Source organism: Lemur catta, chromosome 7 (genome assembly GCF_020740605.2).
Source record: "Lemur catta isolate mLemCat1 chromosome 7, mLemCat1.pri, whole genome shotgun sequence".
Lineage (NCBI taxonomy): Eukaryota > Metazoa > Chordata > Mammalia > Primates > Lemuridae > Lemur > Lemur catta.
The window spans coordinates 15,891,508-15,919,154 of NC_059134.1; the positions used below are offsets into that span (position 1 = coordinate 15,891,508).

The 27,647-nt window shown below is 38.9% G+C and overlaps 2 protein-coding genes across 2 annotated transcripts in view; one reads left to right on the forward strand and one right to left on the reverse strand.

Moving 5' to 3' along the window:
* The window catches only part of SIAE (sialic acid acetylesterase), a 34,604-nt gene extending 21,978 nt beyond the window's left edge, over positions 1-12,626 (reverse strand). Inside the window, exons 1-3 of the mRNA XM_045555705.1 lie at positions 12,519-12,626; positions 8,693-8,854; positions 991-1,166 (exon numbers count right to left, since the gene is read on the reverse strand). Coding sequence (XP_045411661.1) covers positions 991-1,166; positions 8,693-8,854; positions 12,519-12,585 — 405 coding nt within the window. The 5' untranslated portion in view covers positions 12,586-12,626. The remainder of the gene's footprint in view (positions 1-990; positions 1,167-8,692; positions 8,855-12,518) is intronic.
* Positions 12,627-12,759: 133 nt separating this feature from the next.
* SPA17 (sperm autoantigenic protein 17) lies at positions 12,760-24,707 on the forward strand. The gene is made up of 5 exons (XM_045555709.1): positions 12,760-12,847; positions 14,129-14,309; positions 19,661-19,731; positions 21,887-21,970; positions 24,393-24,707. Exons 2-5 carry the CDS (start codon positions 14,156-14,158, stop codon positions 24,525-24,527), a joined length of 444 nt encoding a protein of 147 aa, XP_045411665.1. The 5' UTR covers positions 12,760-12,847; positions 14,129-14,155; the 3' UTR covers positions 24,528-24,707.
* The last annotated feature ends 2,940 nt before the right edge of the window (positions 24,708-27,647 follow it).

The window sequence follows — 27,647 nt, forward strand, 5'->3', positions numbered from 1 at the left end:
GGCAGGAGGATTGCTTGAGCCCAGGAGTTTGAGGTTGCAGTGAGCTATGATGGCACCACTGTGTTCTAGCCCAGGGTCTTGCAGTGTGTGAGACCCTGTCTCAAAAATATATATATAAGAAAAAGAAAAGTACTGTTTTCCTTAATGAGTTAACAGCAATTCCACTTCTATACATAAACCACACTTTTTATCAAGAGATAAAACTTCAATTTTGCTCCCACTCACTTATGCTAAAAGAGAGTCAAGCCAAAGTTCAGTTTAATAAACATTTCAATTCAAAAAGCTTCCCCATGTTTAAGTAAGGCAGAAAGTAACAGTAAATAAAGTATTAATTAGGAAGACTTAAACACAATAATTTAGATTCTGAATAAGAAAACTAATGATGAAATGAAGTAGATATGTCCAGAGTAAGATCATTTTAGTAGCATTATTTAGTAGTAGGTTTAAAAAATTAAAAAAAGTGAAAAAGAAGCTATAAGGAATAAAAGCTATTGAAGCAAAACAAGAAATCATAAAGCATATAAAAGGACTAAATTTTATGAATTTTTTAAAAGCAAAAATGAATTGAGACCATGATCTAGTTATAGAGATTTTTTAAATCTCAAATATAAATATTTCTCAAAGATGGAGAGGTAAATAATAAAAAAAAAAGGCAAGAAAATAAAAATCAACTTGAGAAGAAACCCAGTTTTGGAGAAAGTGCTAGAGAAAACAGTAATCTTTCTAATTTCCTAACCTATTAAAGGAAATAAATCAAAGTATATAAAAGATATTAGTGCCAATCAGTAACTACTGACTTAATCAATAACGTACCTCTTAAGGTTGTTAAATCAAATTAATTAATACATTCAAAGCACTGAGAACAGATATTGGCACGTGGTAAATAATCAATAGAAACAGCCCTCCTCCTCATCACTGCCTCCCTCTTCTTCTTCCTTTTTCTTCATCACCATCAACATTGTTTATTATTTCTGAGGCTTTGAAAATTACCTGTAAAACAGTCATCTGCATGTTACTCTGCCCACTACAGAGCCAGACATCTCCAAATAAGACATCATGAACACTCAGGGTGAAATTCATTCTCGCCAAAGTCTGCTGTGCTATCACTTCGAAAGGTCCACCAGGCTTCATAGGATCTAGTACCACCATCCAGGTATCAGAGTGTGCTGAAATAATAAGAAGGCACCAAGGAATTAATTAATTAAAATTAAAGTAGAGCCCAATCATACTCACTTGCGGTGATTCCCAGCCTCTGTGATACTGAATTCAAAGCTGTGAAGATGGGCCAAGAGCAACAGCATTTTTTTTTTTTTTTTTTGAGACAGAGTCTCGCTTTGTTGCCCAGGCTAGAGTGAGTGCCGTGGCGTCAGCCTAGCTCACAGCAACCTCAAACTCCTGGGCTTCAGCGATCCTACTGCCTCAGCCTCCTGAGTAGCTGGGACTACAGGCATGTGCCACCGTGCCCGGCTAATTTTTTCTATATATATTTTTAGTTGGGCAGATAATTTCTTTCTACTTTTAGTAGAGACGGGGTCTCGCTCTTGCTCAGGCTGGTCTCGAACTCCTGACCTTGAGCGATCCACCCGCCTCGGCCTCCCAGAGTGCTAGGATTACAGGCGTGAGCCAAAAAGCAACAGCATTTTTATCCTTAATCTGTACCAATCCATCCTTTTAACTGAAGCATTTACAGAAAAAATTTTAAAAGTTACCCAGCTTTAATCCTAAATAAAGACAGGCAAAAATACACACAGATTAAAATTCAAGGGAATTTAATAAAAAACATAAAATAGAAATTTGTGTTACATTATCCAACTGTCAGTATTAACATAATCTAATCCAATCAAATGTGAGCACAGGTTAGAGAAAATTTTTTATAATCTGAAATTTCTCTTTACTTGCCAGTATCGCCCTTGTCATCAATCCCCACCTCCTCCCATGTTTCTAACAAGGACTGACACTACCAGTGGTCTGGGTTCCCCCAACAACAAAAGAGGTGAGTGGAGAAATTTATACATCAAAGAGTAATGAGAGGGACATAAATTAATCTCTTTGTGAAGAAGATAGTCTGATTTGCCCAATTAATTATTTTCAAAGAGTTATTTACAAGACTTTAGGTTGCTGGACTGAGGGAGATGAGAAGCTACCCAAGACCCCATTTTGGAAATACTGAATTATCCTTAGGAACCACCCCTAGCACCCTCCTACCTCTCACCACTCACCAGACCACCCCTGCCAATATCACACTCAGAAACTTAAGGAAAATACCTTCAAAATGACAAAATTATGCCTAGGCAAACCAAACAACATGAAGAAAGTTGACAAAACAAGAGTGGGGGGAAAAGAAAATAATAGAGAAATGGGTATTTTAAAATAAATATTCTTGGCATTATGCCAAAGAATATTAACTGATTTATAATTTGTATCCATCAGGTCAATGTAAATTCAGAGAGAAAGAATGGCAAGAACTGGAAATGGAACATCCCAAAGTTATTATACCCAATCTGTGAAACATAATAATTATAAAAATACCACCCAAGTGCCTACTATGTGCTAGACATTGGGCAAAGTTCTTTCTAATAGCAAGAGATAAGCAGAAGCATGAGATGTCCAAATACACGATAAGTGATTAGTAAAAACTCAAATCATAAAGGATTTCTCAGCATCCTGGAGGAAATGTCCAAAAACCCCCAGGCATCAGTGAAAGGGCATATGTTTGCTCCTCTTAAAAGCAAGACCAACTGCGCTTGCTACTCCCATCCCTAAGAGGTTAATTAAGCCAGACCAAATGTTCGGTATTGTTTTTATACCACCAATAGCAAGACATCAACATATTAAATGTATAATTCACCTAAACCAGAAAAATCATTGTTTTGGAAACAGTGGGCAGCTAGTACAGATTGTGTGGCACAGGTGTGATGTGCTCCATATGGCTCACACTTCTGAGCAGGCAGACACTCCAATCTGTCCCAACTACAGGCTTGCCAAGGTCTTTCCAGGCTTCCTGCACTGACATATCTTACCGGAGCTCGGTCCTTCTGCCACCAACATTACTCACTTACGATGATAAGGTCAACCCCCAGAAAACCTAGGACAGGACTATTTCTTAGCCTTCTGCCACTGTACAATTTATTCCTACTCACTGCTGTTAATCAGGTTCTTACACTTAGCCTCAATCCAACATGGCTGGTGAAGAAAACTACCTTCACCACAGCTTCTACGGAATTTTGCTACCTGGTCACAAAAGACAGTGAATGAGGGGGAGGGGCAAACTATTCGGGCAAAACATGGCAATACCATCCTCCTGCAGCCAGAGGGTGAGCTTCCTCTAGCGCCTAAAGCCTGAAGAGAGCTAGACATCAAGACCTCGGTCTTATTCCCAAGAACTGCCCTCCCACAGAAATCTCAGCTTCCTCAAAGACCTTGAAAAACTAACTACTTCTGTGCTGGTTCTCAAGCTCTTTTAGTTTCTAGCTTGTTTCCTCTTCCACTTGATAAAAGAAAAATAAACTCTGACATAATAAAGGGTGTTAAGAAAAATTAACTTCCAGGTAAGGCAGGGGAAAGCTGATGCACTACACAGAGGTTACTAATGGTCAAACTAACTCAAAGACAGTTCGTTTAAAACAAAAGGGATTTACTCCTACGTAAGTATATACAAAGAAGAACAGCGTCTGTGAAGACTTTCTTAGAGCAAAGGCAATGGTGGGATTATAAAGGCAGAAACCACCATGTTGTGCAAGGACAATTAGTCCTTGGTTTGTCTGTTCAGGATTGGTTGGTTGAAGTGGAGCTCACCACTGGCCAATGAAGTCCAGCGAAGAGATTTTACAAACTGTTTTAACCCATCAGGTCCATTTGCTTGAGTCCAAACAATAAATTTGAACCCCTGACCACAAAGAGTTCACCATCACTGGATGCAAGTTCACCATCCCACTGGTTTTCTGTCATACACTCTGGTTCCTCCTGGCCCCTAACCACTTCCTACCCTGTAATCTCTTTTACCAGTCCAGCCAGGGTCAGGTTTTGAACATTCTCATCTTCAGTGCATTCAAATCTCTACTTCTTCATATTCTTTCTTCTACTACCTAGGAAGATTAATTTCCTTCTTTCATTATACAGCTACTTAAAGGGTTTACCGTGTACCAGGCACTCCATCAGGTAAATGACAGAAAATAAACCCCGTCCCTGGGTTATAATGACAACAAAGCTGTGCAAATTGGGGCTTTCCGTTTTCATGTCTACATTCCTGATGGCCTATTTCTTATTGTCACTCTTCTCTTCGTATTCCAGCCAAGGGCATAAGTAAAGAACTCTCTATTCCATGTCCCCTCCATCTCCCCAATTAACTCCCACCTCAAAATGGGAAGAACAAACAATCAAAGGAGAAAAAATGAAAATAATCTTATCTAGAGACATAATTAGTCATAAAGCGCTTTCTCGCTTTTTCTTTTTGCTATTCACATCAGATGTTAATTATTTTGCAGGTTATCGTGCCAAAATCTCAGATGCCAAGAAGAGAAAAAGGAAAATTATCCATGACCTTTCCCTTCCCAAGACTAAAAAACAAAAGCTGAAAGAAGCAGCCTGTTCACTTCTCCCCCACAGAACGTTGGCTCTGTATCAGCTGCAAAGTGGTTTGGTGGTTTGTGGAAGTGGCTTGGAGATAAAGAAGGCCTGACTACCTAAACTGCTCCTTCCTGACCTACATTTATTCCGTAATCTGAAGTTCACCCCCACCACCAAATATGAATGCAAGAAAAAAAAAACAGCTTAAGTACTTTTCTTTCAATAAAACTGCTCATACAAGTGACATAAATTCTAGCATGCTGTGGCAGACACATCCCAGGGTGACATCCCAAAGTCACACCATTGTTTAATCCCCTCCCCTGAAGTGCAAGAAAACTCTGTGATTTGCTCCCAACAAAATGGCAAAGGGGATGAGATGTCACTCTCATGATTAGATTATTGATTAGATTCTGTTATGTGGAAAATATGAAAGGATTTTGCAGATATGATTATAGTCCCTAATCAGTTGACTTTTAAGTTAATAAAAAGGAAGATTGTCCTGGGTGGGCCTGCCTACTAAAGTAAGCCCTTTATAAGAGAGTCTAGAGGTCAGAGATCTACAGAAGCAGAGATGCTGCCATGAATTCTATGCCTCAAGGAAATGAATTTTGCCAGCAACCTAAGGGAGCATGGAAGCAGGTAACGCCCTACTTGTGCCTCCAGATGAGAACACAGCCTGGCCTACACCTTGATTTCAGCCTTGTGAGACCCTGAGCAGAGAACCCAGCTAACCCATGGCCAGACTTCAGACCTACAGAAATTGTGAAATAGTAAAAATACGTTGTTTTAAGCACCTAAGTTTGTGGTAATTTATTATATAGCATAGAAAACTAGTATGCATGCTAACATCACAGACAGAGGTGGGGAGGGTTTCAGGATTTTTGCATTTTTTTAAGTTAGAGAAAATGTATGTATTTACCTCAATCATGATGACAAATACAAGCAAACACACTCTCATTTTATCACCTACATATACATAGCCCTACCATTGATGTCATAGTGGGAGGATATGCCCTTTTTTCCCTGATTTTATTCCTTGTGTCTGAAGAAATCATCATGCATCATTTGATGACATGGTTTGAACTGATCCAGTACCTGACCATGGTCCCAATTATCTCTCAGGTTTTAATTTTCCCAATGCTTAAGTGTCAGTCTGCTGGACAAAAACCTTTATGTTGTTAAATCCCACTTTGTTCTGGATACCTGGGAGATACTTATAGGTAATAAGTTAAATATTACCAGAGGTAGACAAAGTGGCAAATTGAGGTAGTCTGGTTGAAAGTCTCAAGAGTCCTTGTCAAAATCTAAAATAGAAATCCACCTTCCAACATCCCCCGCAGTATGTCTTTTGAGAGATATTTTCTTTTCTGCCCTGTGAAATTTCTTACATGTCTACCTCCTTGATTCCAAAAAACACTACATCTATTTTGCCTCATAGGCAGGACAGAGCAAGATGCCCACTGAAGCAGGTTTGTAGATCTCTGTAAACTCAAATACCTTCCTTCTCTACTAAGCAAATGTGGGAAATCTGATAACTAGATCCACCACCCCCCACCATCACCAATAACATCAACCCCTTTTCCTGTGAAATTATCAACAGTCTATGAATCACTTGATTTCTTTAAGTTGCCATTGGTTATTTTAACTCCAAATGATACAGCACTTTGCAGTGAAGCAGCTGGAATATTACTTGAGTCTAAACTACTAAATGTGAAAGGGTGGAATGAGAGAGTCAGTTCCTAAAAGATGGGAACTATGTGTATTCTGCTTTGTGTTACTGTAGGGTTTCTGGCTCAGTGTTTTATACATAGTAAGCCCTTGATCAATGTTTATAAAATTGAACTCAAGATAACTGATCAAGTTCACAATCACCATAAAGGAAAAGGGAGGCTCATCTTCTAATTATTCCCTTTTATTCCACCTACCCTCCTGCCTCATGACTGCCTACCTCAAATATTAGTTCTGAAACAGGAATGAAGGGGTAAAAACTCTAAAAATGATGCATAAGAACTTTTTTAAAAACTGAAATGCTATATAATATTGCATGTTTTCTGTATCTCTCTCTTCAGTACTAGGTAGTCTCTGACTCCTAAATATTTATTGATACTGTTAATTATTAGCACCAAGGAAATCCGTTTCTTACTTTTAAATCACAGCAGTTCTTTGGATTTCTACCCCAGTGTCATTTGCTGATAGTGTCACTAATTGTACATGATGCTTCTCATTTCTAACAAGGACACAGCACAAACAGAAAGCACTGCTGGTCCCCTGAATTCTTCACTTCAATACATCCTGCAAGTCACTGGCAGCCTTTAGATCCAACAGAGAACCATGCCTCAATCAACTTAAGCATCCCTTTCAGTTCTTTTTGTTTCATCAACAATATTCTTACCTTAAAAAGTCTTAAAATCCAAGAATTAGAAGCACTTACCTTGCACCTATGCCTGGCACATAGTATTTAAAAATGTTTGCTGAATGGAAGTGAATAATGAAGAAACTGTACCAAGGCCCAGATCATTCTGGGTTAGATCATCAGTTCTGCATACTGGTAAAACTAACCAGGCAATCCTTGTTTTCGGAAGCCAGTACAATTCCCACAAGCTTCCCTGCCACTATATATGCTACCCATTGTTCAAACCACCAACTCGTGCATTAATTCCACCACCACCCCAGAGTAGCCTCCTTACCTGTCTCATTCTCACTCCCACATTCCATAGCTATACAGCTACCTCTAAGACCCAGCCCTGAGCGTGACTTCCTGCACCCCATAACTTCTAGCTTTGCCTCCTCCATGCAGTCTTCTACATCTTTATGTCTTCTGGACAGAGACTCCTTTGTAAGGTCTCCCTGCTCATAAAAACTGCTAATTCTTGCCTTCTTGAATCCTCACAGCCACTCTCTTGGGTCACGCCCTCACCATCTACTCTCTCGATAACACAGTAGCCTGCTAGCAGGTTCTCCCACCTCCGTCTTACTGATCTCCGTCCACCTTCCACAGTGCTACCAGAGTGAGCTTTCTAAAATACCAACCTGATGTTATTTTGCTATTTAAAATCTATCAGTCCAGAATAAAGTACACACTCCTTAGCAATGACAAACAAGCCTCCCTACCTTTCCAACCTACCTCCTGTCATCTGCCACCAGTCATGTACCTGAGACCACCAACCTTCCTGGCATTTCTCCAATGACCTATACACACTCATGCCTCCATGCCTTTGGCCAGGCTATCCCCTCTACTGGTCTGCCCTATTCACCTGTCAAGATGAGCCTCAGACTAAGATAATTATCCCTCCTCCCTACAAAACATTCCCATAATGCCATGTCCTTCCTCACTGTGGCACTTATCACACCCAACTGTAATTGCTTATTATTTTTCTATCTCCTCCCCTCAGCTACAAGTTTCATTAAGGGAGAGGCCACATCTGTTTTTCTCAGTGCCAGTACCTAGCACAATAACTGGCACACAGTAGGCACTCAGTAGATATTTGAGTGACTGACTGCATAATAATAATAGCAGTGACACTAATGACTGCTAAAACTTAGTACTTATTGCATGTCAGGCACTGTTCCAAGTACTTTTCAAGTGTTAATTCATTTAATCCTCACACTATTCTTGTAAGTATTATGACTATCTCCATTTTACAAATAAAGTGTGACATACAGATGTTAAATAACATGTCTAAGGCTACTCAGCCATTAAGTGACAGAGTCAGGACCTAAATCCAGGCAGTGAATTGCAGAACCTAGTTTTAACCACCCCTCCATACAACCTCTCCTTTATATATGATTAAGCTCAAATGCCACCATCTGTCACAGTCTGAGTTAGTCTGTTTCTCTTCGGCACCCCCTGACACCCCATATACACCTTCATCACAGCATTCATCACACTGCGCTATATGACTTGGTGTCTATTCCTATTATTGCATGAGCTCCTTGAGAATAGGACTTTGACTCAGTCTTAATTTTCTTTGTATCTTCGGTACCCAACACATGGTAAATACTCAAATAATTCAGATGGATGGATGGATGGATGGCTAGCCTGAGCTGGAGCATAAGCATTCATTTTCGGATAATCCAGCAGGTGGCAGAAGAAGACAATAGCTGAGCAGAGGATGGGCTGCCTTACCTTTCACAGTGGTCACTTTCTTCATGATGGCTTCCTGACCTTGGCACAGGGTCACTGTCACTGTGGCTCCAGGCATACCAAAGCCCCATATCACTGCCCCGGCAGGCTCCTTCTGCAGCACCATGTAATTATCAATGTATGAAGCAAAGCGAAAACCAGCACCTAAAAAATTGAGCAAACACTGAGAGAAGCATCACCAGGGAGATTCTGCACCAACTGGATCGAGTGAAGCAGCAAGGACCATTTAGTCTTTAGACAGGAGAATCTGAATATGCTCAGTCCTTTTAATCTTCTACGACGCCGTCTTATTCCTCTAATTAGGTAAGCAACATAACAAGAACAGTTTCCAACAGTAAGAAAAACTCAAGGCACCCAGGGGAACCAATGTACCACAAGCCTCCTCTCCTCCCCTTCAGAGCTCTAGACCTTCCTTTGCTCTCAGGCTTGGCCCTAACATTGAGCTCTCTCCCCATAAATCACCAAAATTCTCCTTTCATGCACCCCACAGATGGTGTTTTTGAGAAAAAATAAACCACTTCCTTACCCTCCTTTCCATTACCACGCCCACTCCTAATGACTGGGAATAAAGCAGCATGCCTCTCTCCAACACAGCCTTCTCTAATCTTACCCCCTCCTAATCTCCCCTCCCTACACTACCAGTGTCAATTTCTTTCAAATGATTCCCCTTATTTTGGTTTTTTGACAACCCAGTGTACTGCACTGAAAACTCTAAATAAGCATGTATGAAAATCTGTGACGAGTCTGCTTCTTTCTCAGGTAAATTCAGATAAATCAAAACACAAAAGTAAGGTGAGAGAGAGAAGGTCAACATGCCTAAACAAAAGTCTTCTGTCACAATTTTACCCTTTTCACAAGCTAAATTATACCAAAAGAACAAGAGGAAGCACACTTGAAACTGAATTCTATTCTAGAGTCACTAACAAGACTGAATAAGAACTCACTTTAACGAGATCATTCCTATTTTTAACATCCAGCCTATATGGAAGTATTTTATTAATAACAAACATCGATCCAAATTATCTCAGAGTTCCTCATCAAGACTTAACAAGGAAAAAAATAAAACTTAAGTTATATCTCAATTTGTCTGAACAAAATAGACCAAAGAAATCCCTAAAAGAAAATAATTAACAAATTTTTTTTTTAATTTTAAAGGGTTTTAAACAAAACTGATAGGCAGGAAAGAGAATCAGAATTAACAAGACTGACATTTTCCTCCCTGGACGCTACAAATGATGATGGCCCTTAGGCTATACTTAACAGGGCAGTACAGCTAATAGAGTCTCCTACACAAGCTCCCTGACCTATTTATCCGGCTCTTAGAATAACAGCCCAGGCCTTAAAAATCCTCAGCTCTGTCTCATGAGCTAGTTTGATCAAGAAACCTACATGACAATCAAACATCACCCAGAAGGTCTACTGGGCTGGAGATGCACAGCTGCCATGAGCAAAATGCTCTAAGAAAAGATTACAACAACCCAGAATTGCATAAGCAGGTTGGGAGCCTGCTGGGGGGAAAGGGAAGACACATGTGTGGGAGGGCCTTGTCTTGGGTAGGTGCTTCATATGGAACAAAAAAAAAACGAACACCACAGGCATAAATAAGAGCTAAGTAGAGAGAGAGGAATGGAGTCACAAGCTGTAACTTGCCTATCTGTGTGTGCAGCCAGTAGCCCACAGGCTGGGGGGGAACCTTTTCAAGTCAGCCTGTTTTCACCAACACGCGCTTAGGGAACCTCATTGTGCAAGACTCCACGCTGAGTAAAGAATTTTAGAGGTAGAAAGGATCTTTATAATCAAAGTATAAGCATGTTACTTACTGAGCAAGAGGAATAATCACATTGCTGATCAACAGACTGAGATCCAATTAAGAAATTTTTAAAAATAGCTTGCATATTCGTTAATTCAAAAATACTTACCTATCGATGCCTACTATGTGCCGGGCATTATTTTAAGCATTGGAGATATAACAATGAAAAAAAAGACCAAAAAATACAAAATAAAAATAACAACAACAGCAAAATTCCTTGCCAGCAGGGAGCTTACATTCTACTGGAGTAGGCTCTGTGCTAAACAAACCCCAGGCATTAAGCTTCTTTGGCCTTACCTCATATAGGTAGTTTATGACAGCACTAGAAACCAAGTCCCAAGATTCCCAAGTTCTTGTAACTTTCACAAGTTTGCCACAGTTAGATTGTGGTGGTAAATCAAAGAAAAAATCAAATTCCTTGCCCTCATAAAGCTCAAATTCCAAGCTGAGGAAGTGAGCAATGGACGAAAAAAAAGAGAAAGAAAGTGAGACTGGTAATTGTTTGGGCCAAACACAAGACACATACATTTAACATACGAATTTTTTCTTTAGGTCTTCAGTTTTTTTCCTTCATTTAGGTGTTGGAGTAGAAAAATAAGAATTATTAGTGTTGTGGGGACGGGACCATCTTTAAAAGTAGACTAACAAAATCGGAACAGTGGTTACCTCTAGTGGAGAACTGGTTGGGGCACATTGGCAGTCTCAATAAAACTAGCAATGTTCTAGTTCTCGAGTTGGGTGGTGTGCTCACGGGTGTTTACTTTATAGTTTTATTGTTACATATTTTTTACATCTCCGGTATTACATGATAAACATAGGCACAGAGGAATGATTTAAAGGAAGGATGTCAGGATATGCGACTAAGTAACAAGGAAGGAAAATTTGGAGCACTAATGAATGAAAAATGTAGTCAATGTTAGTGAAGATGATGTAACCGTATGACCCAAAGGAAGAGATAAAATATTGACACTAAAATAAACAGCCTTTAACAGAAAAACTAATAAAATACCTTCTCCCCACTTCAGTTGATGGATCTCAGAGGTCGCTGAGTGGGAATAAAAGTCAAGAAACATACAGAGAGCTACCTGTTTGTGCTTTTGTTAAACTCTGCGAAAGCATTTATGGGCTGCAATTTGTCTGCATCTGCGTACGCTGGGGGTTCTCAGGTACAGCAGCAGCCATTTTTTCTGCACGCATTTCTCCCACCTCAACTTTCATTTCTTAACAGGGACCTTTGGGGTCCACTCTGAGTGGTTTGAAGAAGTAAAAAGCCTAACATTATCACTTTATTTTGCAATAGCAGACAGATTCCATCTCTGGTTTCTCCAATCTATGACCCATCCAGCCTAGGGTATTCAAATGAGAGCATCTGGCCTACATAATAACCAATGCGGTCACCCTCCTCCCCAGTGCCACGCATATGCTCTCACCACCAATATCTGTAAGCTGCACCAGAAATGAAAGCTGAGCCTTAAATATTCTGAGCTAGTGAGGGGGTTGTATTTCTTAGCCCTAATAACCACTTAAACTAGTAAAATTTAATTCCCCCAAGGAACCCAGCCTGAAACAAACCCTCCCCAAAGGCACCACTGAGGGGGCAGCGCTGAAATGTTTTGGATGACTCAGTCACCTGTTTCCAAATATTATCTAACTAGCTTCGCCCCCTTCCCTCGGAGTTCCCCTGTAGTTATCTAAGACCCTGAAGGCCTCGGTTTGGGTACATTTGGACCTTCCCACTCAGATAAACCGAACTTCCTCTCTGCCCCACTCGCGACACCTTAACAGGGCGGCGCGTGGGAGTGGAGGAAGCAGACAGGCCCCGGGGCTCCAGCCCAGCCGACACTTGCAGGCCAGGCCTGGGTCGGACAAGCAGACGCCTGGCCCGGGTTTCTCCTCCGACCTTGAGAGGGAGCCCAGGGTGGGTATCCCGCAGGGGCCGCGGGATCTCGGAGTCCGCACAGCCGAAGGGCAGGGGTCCGGCAAGCCGGGCCGCCTCACCTGCACTTCTGTCGGCGCACAGGATTAATGGCAGAACCAGCGCAAGGGCAGGTCCCGGCGCAACCATGTCTGCGAGGATCCGCGCCACCGCGGGACTCGCACAGTGGCCTCCCGCGGGGGCGGAGCCATGCGGGGCGCACGCGGCCGGGGTGGGGCCCGGGCGGCCGACTCCGCCCTGTCCAGGACCTCCCGCCCTCCAAACCGCCCGAGGCCGCCCCGTGGGACAGCTCCCCTTGCCTTCTCGGCCGCCGTAGTTTAAAAAAAACCGGTTACCTAGCAACGAGAAAAACAACCGGAACCATCGGCCCCAGCTCGGAGAGAAAGAAGAGGTGAGGCGGCTTCCCCCACTTCCTCTCCAACACCCAGATCTCGCCCTTTCCCTTCGTCTCTCGTGTTCTCTCAGCATCCTGGCCACACCCTAGGAACCCTGGGGCAGATTGGGAGCCGGGACAGCCCATTCTGCGGGAGTCCGAAATCCCAGGTCCTCGACGTCTCGCCCCGACTAGACCTGCCTTCCGCCTCTGTCCGCCCTCCCCTCCCCAGATTGCTTCAGGGCCTCACCAGTTCTTTCAGAACCCTAGGCTGAGTCAGTACCCCATCTCCTGAGTCCTCAAAAAAGAGAAAGAGGAGCCGGACGCAGTGGCACGCACCTGTTGCCCCAGCTAGTTGGGAGGCTAAGGCAGGAGGATCGCTTGAGGCCAGGAGTTCAAAACCAGCCTGGGCAACATAGCGAGACCCCTATCTGGGGTTATGGGGGAGAAAGGAAAGAAAGAAAGAAAAAGAGAGAAAACACTCCACAAATTGGGCCTCATTAAAAAGCCTAATTCCCCCAGCCTGGACCCTACTATGGCCTCCACATTTATTATACATTGACACTGTCAGAAATGGGCCAAGTCCCTAAGGATACTTTTCATACTCAGTAGTCCAATCCTCTGTTTGGCAGCTACCCTTAATCTAGCCGTTGTATCCCAGGACAGGAAGAGAAGTCCTGATCAAGACAAAAGGAGAAAATACAAGAATCCCAAAACTCTAGAGGCTGGGGTTTCAAAATCATGGCCCACCCCGGCAGCAACCCTATTCCAGAGTACCCTATTGGAGGCATTATGGGTCATGCTTCAGAAGTGGTGGCTAAGAGAAAGATTAAGTTTGAAACTTCTCCGTTCAACAAGTTAGAGTGATTTCCAGAACCAGGACTAATTTCTACTTTTTAAAATATTTTTAAATTTTAGACATTAAACAGGGTTTTCTCAGCAATTGGTAATGAATTCAATTAAACTAGCTCTTTAACAATTATTTGCTCTAAATTCCTGCGAGATAGCAAAAATTACATTTTTAAGGACAGAAAGAGGAACAGAAAAAGCACTTAGTATCATATTGAAAAATTGTAATTTTTTGTAATTTTTATTGAATGGGTCTCTATATGTAATATCCTAATTCATAACAGAGAATTCAAAACTTTTTGGGAGAAATTGATATACTTAGGTCGTGTTGGGAAAAAAAGAATTGAAGTTCAGAAAATTTGGGTCGCTGAAATAATTCTTTGTCATAGTTGTGATCATATAAGTAAAATCAGACAAATTTAAAGACAGTACTCTTTGATGACTCTCTAGGTACCATAGGCAGTTCTTCCCAAGGAGATGTCGATTCCATTCTCCAACACCCAGTACCGAATTCCGCAAGGATTTGGGAATCTTCTTGAAGGGCTGACACGCGAGATTCTGAGGGAGCAACCAGATAATATACCAGCTTTTGCAGCAGCATATTTTGAGAACCTTCTAGAGGAAAGAGAGAGTAAGCTTTGTAAAAATAGGCATTTTTTTAAATAAGAGACTAAACATTTGGTAATTGTAAAACTTGCTTAAGACCATCTTCATTGTGCAGAAAGCCTTTATGAGGCAGGTAACTTCAAATAACAGTTCTTGGTTTTTGAAACCATATGCACCTCTTTGATAGGTTCTCTTAAATAAGTTTCACATTTTTCACCCAGGCCTTCTTCATTATCCTCATGGACATACAAGGTAGAAGTGTACTGCAAAAGATCATACATTCTACCCCCTCCACTTTCCAGCAGGCAGTTCCTATGCATCCCAGGCAGTTGACTGTCTATTCTTCCTGAAAGGAGAGTTTGCAGTTTCCTTTACATTTTGATTTTTCTTGTTTGAAAGTATTATAAGCATTATAAAAAAGAATTCTACACTCCTTAGATTAAATAAATTGGTATTCACTGGGATATGTGAAACTGTTCTGGAATAAAGGCACAGAGACAAACTGCTTTGAAAAGTAGAGTGCCAGCTTGGGAGAGTAATTTATATTCTTTATACTCTCAAAGTCCCATCCTGCACAGAGACTAAGATCCACGCTAATGGTAACTCTTTGGTTGAGAGCCAAAGCAAAGTTCCTATACTCCCATAAATGAAATGTCCAGATCTCTAGCTTTGAAGGTTCATAACTATCAGGACCTGACCCCAGTGATCAAAATGGAAATTATTACAGCTATAAATTTGTGCTAAAAACCTATTCTTAGCTGGGCACAGTGGGCTCCTGTAGTCCCAGCTACTCCGGAGGGTGAGGCAGGAGGATTGCTTAAGCCCAGGAGTTGGAGGCTATAGTGAGCTATGATCATACCTGTGAATAGCCACTGCACTCCAGCCTGGGCAACATAGCAAGACTCCTTCCTTTAAAAATAAATAAATAATAAAAACCTATTCTTGACTAGGACAACCATTTTGTACAAATTGTTGTCATCATTACTTTTGATTACAGTTTTCCAACAGAGTGACAAAGATGAGTAGAAATAGCCACAAGCAAACAAACATTCCATTGTAAAGCATTTTACAGAGGAAGAAAACCTAGCACAGGACTTAAATTCAAACAGCTCCCCCACCCACTGCATAGCTCCAACCCTTCACCTTTTTTGCCCTGCCCAGTTTCCTGAATGTTGCTGGTCTTTTCCATACACGGTCAGTGTGAATATTTGTTATGTAATCTGAAACTTGAAATGTTTTCCACTCATTTGACAAACTATATTTGGGGGGGGAAGTTATTAAGAGAAATCTTTTGGAAAAAGAGGTGAATTGTAATGAATATTACTTTAATTTGTTATTATAACATTAATCTTACAAATTCATGCAGTAAAAAGTCTTTAGTCATTTATTTAATTTTAGAACTCAGAAATATCCGTTATAAAAACACATGAGTCATTGTTACCAGATCATAGTAATTAAAGCAAATGATGATTCAGATTAATGGTCTCAGGATACTAGCTCTCTAACTTATAAACAATGGATAAAACCATTTGAAAAAAAATTAAGCACCACACCCACTTCTATCCATGTCAACCAAAGGTGAATTATCCAACTGATACAAGTATCATAATTCAGTCTCTCCAAAAAGGCAAAAAAAAATCATGAATTTCTAGCCCCGTCTCTCATACCATGCAAGAATTTCCTTTTCCAGCATTCCTTATAGGTGATTACTAGTGGAGTTATTACTAAGTGATGTTGGGAAAAAGATGGAAAAAGATAAAATTGGATCAATTTCTTATATCATACACCAGGATAAATTCCAAGTTGGTCAGTTTTTTAAATATCAAAAAAAAGAAACCATACAAATACTAGAAGAAAATATGAATGAATTTCTCTACAAGAGAAGAAGCTTTGCTAGCTAAGTTGCTTGAATTGCTTCAAAAATCCAGAAGGAATTAGAGAAAAGATTGATAAAACTGACAGCATAAAAGTAAACTTTTACATGACAAAAAGCACCATAAGAAAAATGAAACTACAAATGACAAACAAAAAAATTGCAATTCATACCCCAATGGGTTAATAAACCTATTAAATAAACAGCTTGCAAAAACAGTGTATTATAGACTTAATACACTGTTTAGAAAAAATTGGCATGAGATAAGAGCAATTAACACAAAGATAAATGTAAATAGCCCTTAACATATGAAAATATACTCAAACTAACCCATAATAACAGAAGCCCAAGTCAAAACTACACTGAGCTAACAACTACCACCACTCCATCGTATTGGCAAAAAGCCAAAAGTTTGCCAACATACTCTATAAGCAAAGCTGTAGAGAAATAAGCATGTATGTACATTGCTGATGGAGGTGCAAAATTTTACACCTCCAAAGAGGGAAACTTGGCAATACCTACCAAAATTGTATATGTATTTAACCTTTGACACAGAAGTTCCATGTCTATAATTCTTGTTTCATCGTTACTGTGGAAACAACCCAAATATCCATAATAGATTGATTGAATAGAGTATATCCACACAATGGAATAATATACAGCTGTTTAAAAAATGAGGAAAATCTCTAGATGATGTTATGGAGTGATCTTCAGGACATATTCAGTGAAAAAAGCAAGGTGGGAAAAAGTGTGCTTTGTATGCTACCATTTATCCAACAAAGGAGGTTGATATGAATACGTAACTTCATTTATATTTTCAAGAGAAGACTAAATCTTTAAAAAGTTAACATTTACTTTTAGGAGAGAACAGTGTAGAGGGAACAAGATAGAATGTGTTTTGAATTTGGAATCATAAATGTTTAGCATTGTCATAAATTTTTTTTTCCTCACCACTGATAAAGAGTAAATGTCATAAAATTAAATTTAAAAATTGTTAAGCAATACTAAAATTCAAAACCAAAGTGAAACAAATGTGCCTAACTAGTATTGACTGGGTGACATAACCACACAGAAAGGAATTATTTCAAGTGATTTTAAAACACAATAATTTGACTGTACATCCCTGGTGCATATATCCTAAAGTCAAAATGAACTATAAAAAAATCTTAAACTGTTTTCAGTAGTCATTACTAATATCATCGTATGGTTATTCTGAATTTTTTTTATGTATTATAGGACAAAGCAAGTAAGTAACTATGCTAGTGTTCTTAGGAATAAGATTTTTACTGTAGGAAAAATGACATACAATTATAAAAATGAAAGAAGTTAATAAAATCCTGTAATTCTAAATTTGAATTGAAAAATATCACTGTGATCTTATGATATATTTTCTCTTTAAAAAATAAAAGAAGTATTTTCTAACTTTGTACATTTTTTAATGTGCAAAGTTTAAAAATGTACAAAGTTAGTTAATGAGCCCTACATTTTTTAGGGCTCTAAACAATGACCAACCCAGTACCAATACACAACTAGCCCCCACCAGGGGTGGGGAACCTGCAGCCTTCTGATTTCAAGATTGATCTTTTTTAAGCACCACTGGAGGCAAGAAAAGCTTCATCTTTCTCTGCTGCACCTCTTTTAATCAAACGATTTGTTCTGTAAAATTTGGATTCAGTCAAAAGGCTGCACTTAAGGACAAAGAAGGAAATGTGAAGCCTTAGGCCACAGGTTCCCTACCCTTGCAGGAGAACTAGCTAATTCCATGAACTGGGAAGGAAATATACAAGATAAGGCTGAACATCTTGCCATACCAGAAAACAAGGAAGCTATCAAAGAGTATTGTCTCCAAAGGACTCAGGAGCACCTGAGCACCTGAGTAAGTTCCCACTGGCCAAATTTTGAACAATTAGACCATCAATAAAAATAATAAATGCAATGGATTAAAATTCATCCAATTTGTTAAATATTCGTGAGTTCATAATGGTTTTTTAAAAAACAACACTCATTGGCCACTTTGAATGAATCTTAGGAAACCAACTGATTATTCTGAAAACTGGTAAATAAAGGGGAGGAATCAAACGTTTAACCTTCCTTCTCTCTAAGAACTCTACCTCAGAGTAACCAAATAGTTGATGAGGGTAAGGTTTTCTTTAATGAGTACTCCAGAAAACAAAGTAGTTATCAAATAAGAACACTACCATTTATATCTCCTAAAGAAATAATCTAAGCAATGATCATCACGAGGGCCGTAAAAATCATAAAAAGAGAGACAATCAAATATTAAAAGCCTCCTGACAGAATTATATAGCACTACCAATATCAATCAAGTGTTCTTGCTTAAAAAAAAAAAATCAAACCCGAATCAGATCAAAACTATAGATCTAATTACCAGTCTACAGGAAATTCAAAGACAGAGGAACTTTGTAAAAGCCACCATGGGGATAGAGTTAGAAATATCTAAACTGTGGAAAACACCAGAGGAAAAAATGACCCAGTTTCATCAACAAATAAATTGCAAGGAAAAAATGAGGGGTTGGGGAGTTTTCCATTAAAAGAGATTTAAAAGACATAACAAAGAGCTGTATGTGCCTGTTTTTTGGGTCCTGATTTGAACCAACAATAAATAAATAAATATATTAGACAATGGAGGGAAGTTGGATAGTCGACTGGATAGTTAATGATACTGAGGAATTATTGCTGGTATTTTTAGGTGGGATAATAGTGTTGTGGTTATATTTTAAAAGAGTCTTTATATTTTAGAGATACATACTGAAATAAGTATTTGTAGATAAAATAATTGAGTGCCTGGGGTTGGTTTGAAAATAATCAGAAGAAAGTGTTATAGATAAAATAAGATAAATCATGAACTGACAATTTGAATCTCAGTAATGTGCACATGGAGGTTTGTTACACTATTCTACTTTCTAAGTTTGAAATTTTTCATTATGAAAAGTTAAAAGAAATTTGTTTAAATGTCAGTACCTCTTACCTGCTAATTATTGTTGATGGTAAAAATAAATAAATACATAAATGTAAATACCTCTTCCTGTATGTCAACTGTCTATACAATATGCTTTTTTTTTTTAAAAAAAAGTCTCCCATTCTTCACTTTTCCAAACTTCCTGACTACTTAGCATTTATTTTTGTACACTTTTCTGTGTTTACTAATATTAATACATGTTTTTAAGTGTCCATACTTACATTTAAGTATTGGCATTTTTCTCTATCCCATTTTATTATAAATTCTGTAAAGGCAGAAATTATGTTTTTTAGTGTTTTCTAAATATCCCCAAGGGCTTATCCAATGTTTAATTGATCATCATATATTTAATGGCCACTGGTTATGTCTGTAGTGCTAGGTTATGTACAATGTCAATAAGATTTTCAACTGTCAATGGAAGAACCTGTAATTTGAAACAGAAAACTTATTTTTGTGTTACTATTCTATATTTGCTTTGATTAATTCAAAATACATCTGAAATTATTATATTTTTATCATGTAGAAACCAACTTTGATCCAGCAGAATGGGGGTCTAAGGTAGACGACTGCTTCTATAACAACCATGCATTCAAGGTATGGTCTTGTGAAGCTATTGGATTTGGCTAATTCTTCTCCCTCTCTTCAACACAGAGATTGTTAGGACCTTCCCAGAATTGTGAGAATCCTATGAGGATTCCTACATCACAAATAACTTATTAAATCTTTTTAATTGCGCTATTTTTTTCTGAAGAGAAATTCTTTTCTAAAGTATCTGAATCATGTACAGATACTTAGCTTTAGTTTAAAGATAATCACCGGGAAGAAGGTGCTTGAAAGCTGTAGAATAAATACTCCATCATGTATTCTTCTAATTTTATTGAGCATCACAATGCTTAGCAATAGCAGGTATTCAGTGAATACTTGTTGAATTAATTAACAATATTTCATAAAATAAAGCACTATTGGTCCAATTATTTTATTATCATTGACATGTTACAAAAAACTGATTAGAATTAAAGATGGTAATGATATAGAGTTTTCTCTACAAAACGAATCTCTTTGGAGACTGAACCTATCTTTCCCTTTACAGCTTTCTCAAAGACAGCCTTTCTCAACCAAGGCTCCTTAAAAAAATTTAAGCCCTAAACCAAAGGCCCTAATTGCATGTAAGGAATCAGTGTCTTGCCTTTGTATCTAGAATGGTTCTAGTTATGTACCATCCTTGGGAAGGTTGAGAAAATAGCCACTGAAAACATTCTCCGTGTTCTATGGTCCAGATGAGGGACACTGGTTGAAAAAGGCTGTGTGGCATCAGCATCATTGGCATCAACTGGGAACTTGATAGAAATTCAAAGTCTTGGGCCCCATCCCAGGCCTACAAATCAGAAGTTACATATTAACAACATCTCCACAGTAATTTGTAGGTACATTAAAATATGAGAACACCACTCTAGACAACTGAGATAATACCATTAGCCACAAAGTACCAGCAGATAGTAGAATTAAATTAACAGGCCAGCAGGGCACGGTAGCTCATGGCTGTGATCCTAGCACTCTGGGAGGCCGAGGAGGAGGGATTGCTTGAGGCCAGGAGTTTGAGACCAAACTGAGCAAGAGTGAGACCCCCGTCTCTACAAAAAGAAAAGAAAACTGAGCCAGACGTAGTGGCATATGCCTGTAGTCCCAGCTACTCAGGAGGCTGAGGCAGGAGAATCGCTTGAACCTAGTAGTTTGAAGTTGCAGTAAGCTATGATGATGCCATTGTGCTCCAGCCTGGGCAACAGAGTGAGACTCTGTCTCAAAAAAAAAAAAAAAAAGGAATTAACAAAGTTCAACTTTTGATGATGTTCTCCAGTAGATACGAGGAATTTCTTGGCAAAGTAATTGTCACATATTCCATGAGTTCGAAAGTGAAGTTCCATCCATTTGTACCTGCAGATGTGGGCATGTTGTTTATTTCCATTTTACTACATTTCCTGTGTTGGTGTTTTACTTGTGTTCATATTTTATTGAAAGTTAAGAAATAATGTTGAAAAATTTTAAATCCTTATATCATATAGCAATTCCAGGGTATTTCTTTTTCTTTCTTTCTTTCTTTCTTTTTTTTTTTTTGAATTGTAAAGGCTTTATTTGATTAGCTTTTATGTCCTTAAATTTCTGTTTTATGAGTTAAAGAAGTTCTTCCTATTGGTGGTGAATTAGCAATGCTATTTTAGAGGAAGACTTCAAAAACTATGTCAGAATAGGTGGAGCTTGTTTCTCTCTTTATGTTTAAATCATTATCCACAGCAAAACTTACTTCTTTGACTTAGTTTTTAATCCAAAAACCTCATTAAAATGTCAACTTGATGTCACATTATGAAATGCAATGGCATATATTTATTTTATTCCTATTTTAGAAACTATTGGTACCTCTGTATTTTTTCAGAATTCATTACAGCATCTTATCAACTTTTAGTGTAAGACAATGGTTTGTTTTTAACATAAAACAATGTTACACATATTACAAAAGCAAAAGATCAAATGTTTTCACCAATTCCTTGGCCTTTCATGTTTGTTTACACATAGTCCCTTGAGAGCTTTCATTTATTTCTTCTTGTTTCAACATATTTTCCTTGTTAAAAGATAAATACGTAGTATTTAATTCCCCCTATTTCTCAATAACTTAAAGTAATATTTAATTACCTTTAAGCAATTTGATCCAAGACTTTGCTATTTTGGAAACATTGGCCTTCTCCTCTCTCTCCAGGAGCAAGAACCATCTGAGAAATGTGCTGAACAAAAAAAGTCTCAGGCACCTATGAAAGATGGGGAGACAACAGTCACCGCCGTAGTACGTAATATTTTTCATGTACTATTGGATTCCTATGAAGAAAGATATCACTCAATTTTAAAACTGTACTCCAAATATAAATCAGTCTGTTATCTATCTATATTGCTAAAATTGTGATTTTGCTTTCTAGATAATTAATATCAGTGATAAACTAACTGGTGGGTCATTTTCAGCCGTGCCTCTTATAGAGGAAAATTCATTTTTCCCTTAAAAATAAAATTTTATTTTTTGACATTGTCAATGGATGGAACATCTCCCCATGGGAAGGGCAAATGGAACTCACAGCCCCATTGATCCATCAAATTCATCTTCCACTTTGGGAAATTTTCACTAATTGATGCTGTTACCACCATGTAACAGCAAAGTTTCAAAGATAACAAAAAGAAAATCACAGCAAATTACATACAGCCAAATATGATGGCTTTACACAATGTGGCTTTTTCATTTTCCATGTAAGACCCTCTACAAAAATGCCTTCCTGCCTGATACCCTGCATCCATGCAGTTCAGACATAGGGAAGTCCACCCTCAAAGATACCTATATTCAGTGGTGTGCTAGCGCCAGCTCTCAAGAAATGATTGTGCACATTTCTACCCAACCCCATGTTCAGCAATGTCATGTTAATAGCTTGGAATCAGCTACACAGCACGAGTATTCAGACCATGGCAAACACTACAGATCAGGGCTTTTTTTTCCCTGGAGAGCCAGTTGCTAAACATTTACCGGCACATCACTTTCTTTTTTTTTTTAGTTCAGGATATTATGGGGGTACAAACATTTTGGTTACATGAAATGCGTTTGCCTCGCCCAAGCCAGGGCTACAAGTGTGTCCTTCCCCCGTACAGTGTGCTCTGTTTCCATTAGTTGTGGGTTTACCTCCACCGCCCACCCCCCAGCCCCCCACCTGACTGGCACCCAGTGAGTATGTATCACAACGATGGAAAAACATGCAGCACATCACTTTCTATACTCTTCATCATCCAGGCTCATGAAGCCCAGGCCTAGTGAGAAAGAACTCATTCTCTACAACGTCAAAGTCCCAACTCCTGAGTTTCTTTTCATGTCTTAATGTCCCAGGTAGTTGCCCAATAACTGACACCCAAAATGGGCATCCCCTCACGGAATACGCTACTTCCTGCCCAGTGAGGCATGGCTTTTCCCTACAACATTTACAAGTTATTGCAGAAATATATCAATATCACCCAAATGTAACGGGAGGTCAGGGAAGAAGGAAGGGAGTGTTATTTCCTTATATCTTTCGTAGGTGCCCTTACACAGGTTTTCATGAGTTTGAGTTGGGATTTCATTGATTTCCAACCTGAGCATAATTCATTAGGGCATCATCTCAGAGAATTTTTACCACTCTGTTTATATTTAAAAGTTTAAGAGCTAGATTTGCCTCATTGTTTGTAATGGGGAGATGTGGGGAGGGCTTGAACAACCCAAAGGTCCATCGGTAGGATATTGAGTAAATCAGTCAAAGTACATAAGTAAAATAGAATGTGATGGTGTCATTAAAAAAGGAATGGGTAGAAGTATAAACTGAATAACAACAGGAAAAGAGAACCAAGATATATTGTTCCATGGTAAAAGTAGTTGCAGAACACTATGATTAGCATGATCTCATGTTTAAAATAAAAAGGCATATATATATATCCATATGAATATATTTGCATATAGGAAAATTTGGAAGGATATAGATACTCAACCCATAATAATGGTTATCTCTTCGGAGTAAGATTTGGAAAGGGGGAGAAAGTTTTCACTGCCAGTGATATATGAGCTTTTTAAATGTGTACATATCGTTTTTATAACTAAAAAGATATATTAAAAGCTAATTAGCTATTCAGTTGTACTCTTAAGATTCATGCATTTCACCATCTGTAAATTATACCTAAATATAAAAAAAAGATGATGCTATATGTCAAAGTTCAACCAACCATGTTAAAACTGACATTACTAGACTAAATGGATTTCTCTTTGACACTCCACTTTAAATGAATGATTTTGATTAGCTAATAATCATTGAGAAAATGAGAATTTAACATTTTAATCCATCTTATGTAACCATGATTATTTTGAAACAGCACATTTACTATTCTTCTTAACATTTTTACCATGCTTCAAGAATTCTTCCTTGTTTTCCCCCCAAAAATGTTATTGCTCAGGAAACTGTTAAATAGGAGCTATTTTGGGGAGAAAAAGTTGGCAATGATCTTTTATTGCAGAGACATATTAAAGAGTGACAAAACAAAGTGCCTGCTTTGTTGGCATTCATGATTTGGTACATATACAACGTGACAATATATAAAATTCCCTTAGGAAGCAACAGATCCCTAAACTGATTAAATTTATGCATTTATTTTTATGGAATCAAAAATATGGGATATTTAAGAAGTCTCTTTTTCTCCTTTCAATGAAGGACTCTTTTGAGGAAGAGAAGGAAAAAGAGGAGTTTGCTGCTCTCAAAATCCAAGCAGCCTTCCGGGGACACAAGGCCAGAGAGGAGGTAAAGAAAATGAAAACAGATAATGATCAAAATGAGAACACAGAGTAAAACAAGTGAGGATACTGATTTTACCCCTAGAAAATGCAAAAAAATAATCCAAATTCATGAACCTTGTTGTGGTTGTCATTTTTTTCCTAAGAAGAGAGATTTGGTGTTGTGAAATAACATTTGTTGCTGTTGTTAAAATCTGTCATGAGCATTGTTTAATAAACATGCCATTGAAACATACCACTTGAAGATTTCTCTGACATCATAAGTCTTATTTACACTTGTCCTAAGTCTATGTAAAGAGACCCTTGGATTTAGTTACAGAACTGGAGTATCTTGAGTTTACAGAGATCTCAGAGGTTATGCAGCCTAACCATTATCTAACGAATAAATTCGTCTCTATCACATCCCTGAAAAATGGTTCTTTAGCTCCTGTTTCACTCCTAGTGATAGAGAATTTCAAGGATAGCCTATTTAATTTTTTAGTTATTAGTCAAAGCTAAGTTAAAAGTCTGCTTCCTTGTAAATTTCACCGACTGGTTTCATTTGTCATACATGCATTCAATCATTCACTGGAAATGTATTGAGCACCTTTCATGTGCTGGGAATTAGTAGCAAATGTTCTTATACTCATGCAGCTTTCAGTTTTTTATTGTCTTGCTCTCCAGAACCACACAGAATGATACTAATAATATCAATTTGAAGAAATATAAACTACCGTAACATCATACTCTCTTCTTTAGCTAAGACTTCTCAGATTTCTTTAATATATAAATGGTGATACCTGTTTCACAAACTCAGAGGCTTTATCTCTTCTATTTTCTATTTGAATGAACTATTCAAGCCCCCAGTGCCTTACTTTTAGAAATTTCAGCTTCTCCTTTTTGAGGTCTCCCTGCCCTTGATTGTCCAAGAAATCGAGGCTTCATGTTTTAGACTAAAGGATGCAATTTCCTTCTCAATACAAAGGGGAGAAATTGGAGTCTTACAATTTAATTAATGCTGTTGTCTTCTACAATAATGTTGTGGCATAGCCCGGTAGACTGAGGTGGTGCCCTGGCTAGTTCTAATTACTGCCTGCACCATAGTGGGTGCCCCATGATTTGGTTCTAGGATTACACTTCTCTTGTTTCATAGTCACACAGCCATTGTTCGCCAGAGCTCAAAAACAAGCCTGGGTGGCTCAGTCCTGAGGAGCTTCTAAAACCAGCTATATGTTATGTTTTAACAAGTGCTCTCCTATAAACACTTTGATCCTTGTCTTAGGCTCAGACATGGTCTTTCTATAAAGCAGTTTTATTTCAGGTGCATCATTGCCCTTTCCTGGCACTGAGCCTTTATCAGGCTCTACAAACAGAGGTTCACCCAACTGATCTCCCCTCAAATACAGATGACTTATGCCAATGTTTTGAGGGTTGTAGCATTCATTTTCTAATCTACACTCACCTACAGGCAGCCTTCCTCTTTCCAAGGTTTTCCTGCCACTATATAGTTGCATGCTAGCTAAACACAAGTCTCTAATATGCACTGTCCCCGTTCCTCCCATCCTTAACCTCTCTGCTCTAGGATTAGGAAGGAACAGAAATCAATTATCTTCCAGGATTCCAGCTATTCATTCCCCTATTCCACTCAAAGTGCCAGCCTCCAACACCTTCCCTTCTCAAACAAAGCCATTCTGCTTAGGGGATTATCAAGGGGACACCCAGAATTAATACAAAAACTTAGCTTCCCTGTCCTCGAGAGGAGACCAGAAGAGAAACAGGAGATTTTCCCCTAGTTGAGTAGATAGCAAGGGACAATAAGAAGACCAGTTAGCTTTTGAATAATATTTTCTGTTATACATGTAAAGTGATTAACACTGTCCTTTCCATATACTCAGTTCACACACACACACACACACACACACACACACACACACACACACTCACATATGAATCTAGTGGTGGTGATATTTGTTGTAAAGGAAGAGAAGGAAAAGGAGTAGGTGGAGAGCAATGGATGTAGTATTATAACAACATTTTTTTAGCACTTATCTGTTTTTCCTCTTACCTGTCTGGCTGCTCCTCCTCAATCTCCTTTGCTGGTAACTCTTCAACTCCCCAACCACTAAATGCTAAGTGCCCCCAGGCTCAGTCCTTTGACCCCCTTTCTCCATTCACTTGATCTCCTGCAGGTCTTTAAAAGTCATCTCCATACTGATTTCTCCCAGACCTTTCTCCTCCCCACCTAAAAACTTGTATATTCAACTATGTACTTAACATCCTCATTTGTATGTCTATAGGCATCTCAAAAGTAACATGATATTGCCTGATATCCTGATATTCTCCCCAAATCTTTAACTCCTCCAGTTTTCCCATTCAGAAATTTCTACTCCATTCTTCCATTTGCTCAGGGCAAAAAGTTAGAATTCATCTTTAGTTCTTCACTTTCTACCATGCCACGTATACAATCTATCAGCAAAACCTGTGGGCTCTACCTATGAAATATATCCAGAATCTGACCACTTCTCACCACTACAATTGTTACCACCTTGGTCCTAGTTCCCATCATCTCTCTTGTGAATTATTGCAATAACCCCTATATTGGCCAGTCATTGCCACATTACTGCTGCACAACCCTCCCAGTGGTTTAAAACAATTATCTTTTCTCATGGGTCTGTGGGTCAATGACAATGTAGCTGAGCTGGGCTGGACTCCAGCCTCAAGGTTAGGTTCAGGACTGCTCCAAGCTGTAGGTTTGGGCTGACTGGGAAAGGTCTGCTTCAGGCTGTGAGCCCTAGGGTCAACTGCAGTGCTTCTGTTTCACCTGTCCTATTCTGAGCCCCTGCTGACAGATGCTATCCAGGACAAGCTCTTGTCATGCTGATCACAGAAACAGAAGTAGGAAAACCCCATACGCAAGAATATTTCAAGATTTTGCCCATGCCACTTCCACTGACCTCCCATTGACCAAAGAAAATCATCTGACCAAGCCCAAAATGAAGAGGATGAGGTAATACACTGCTTACCATGTGGCCATAGCAAAGGCCTCATGTATGCATAATAATACTACAGGATGGTTAAGAATCGGGACCAGTGATTGAATCTACCACAGTCTGCTCTCTTGATTACAATTATTCGTATTCTTCCCCCATGCAACATAGACTCACTCCTATCCCTAGATGCCTAAAGGTCCCCTCAA

What these genes read in the sequence shown, in the direction of transcription:
- SPA17 (XM_045555709.1), top strand. Translation starts at nt 14,156, where the DNA reads ATGTCGATTCCATTCTCCAACACCCAGTACCGAATTCCGCAAGGATTT. An exon ending in CCTTCTAGAGGAAAGAGAGA is followed by an intron (nt 14,310 to 19,660) that starts GTAAGCTTTGTA and finishes TTTATCATGTAG; the next exon opens with AAACCAACTTTGATCCAGCA. An exon ending in AGACAACAGTCACCGCCGTA is followed by an intron (nt 21,971 to 24,392) that starts GTACGTAATATT and finishes CTTTCAATGAAG; the next exon opens with GACTCTTTTGAGGAAGAGAA.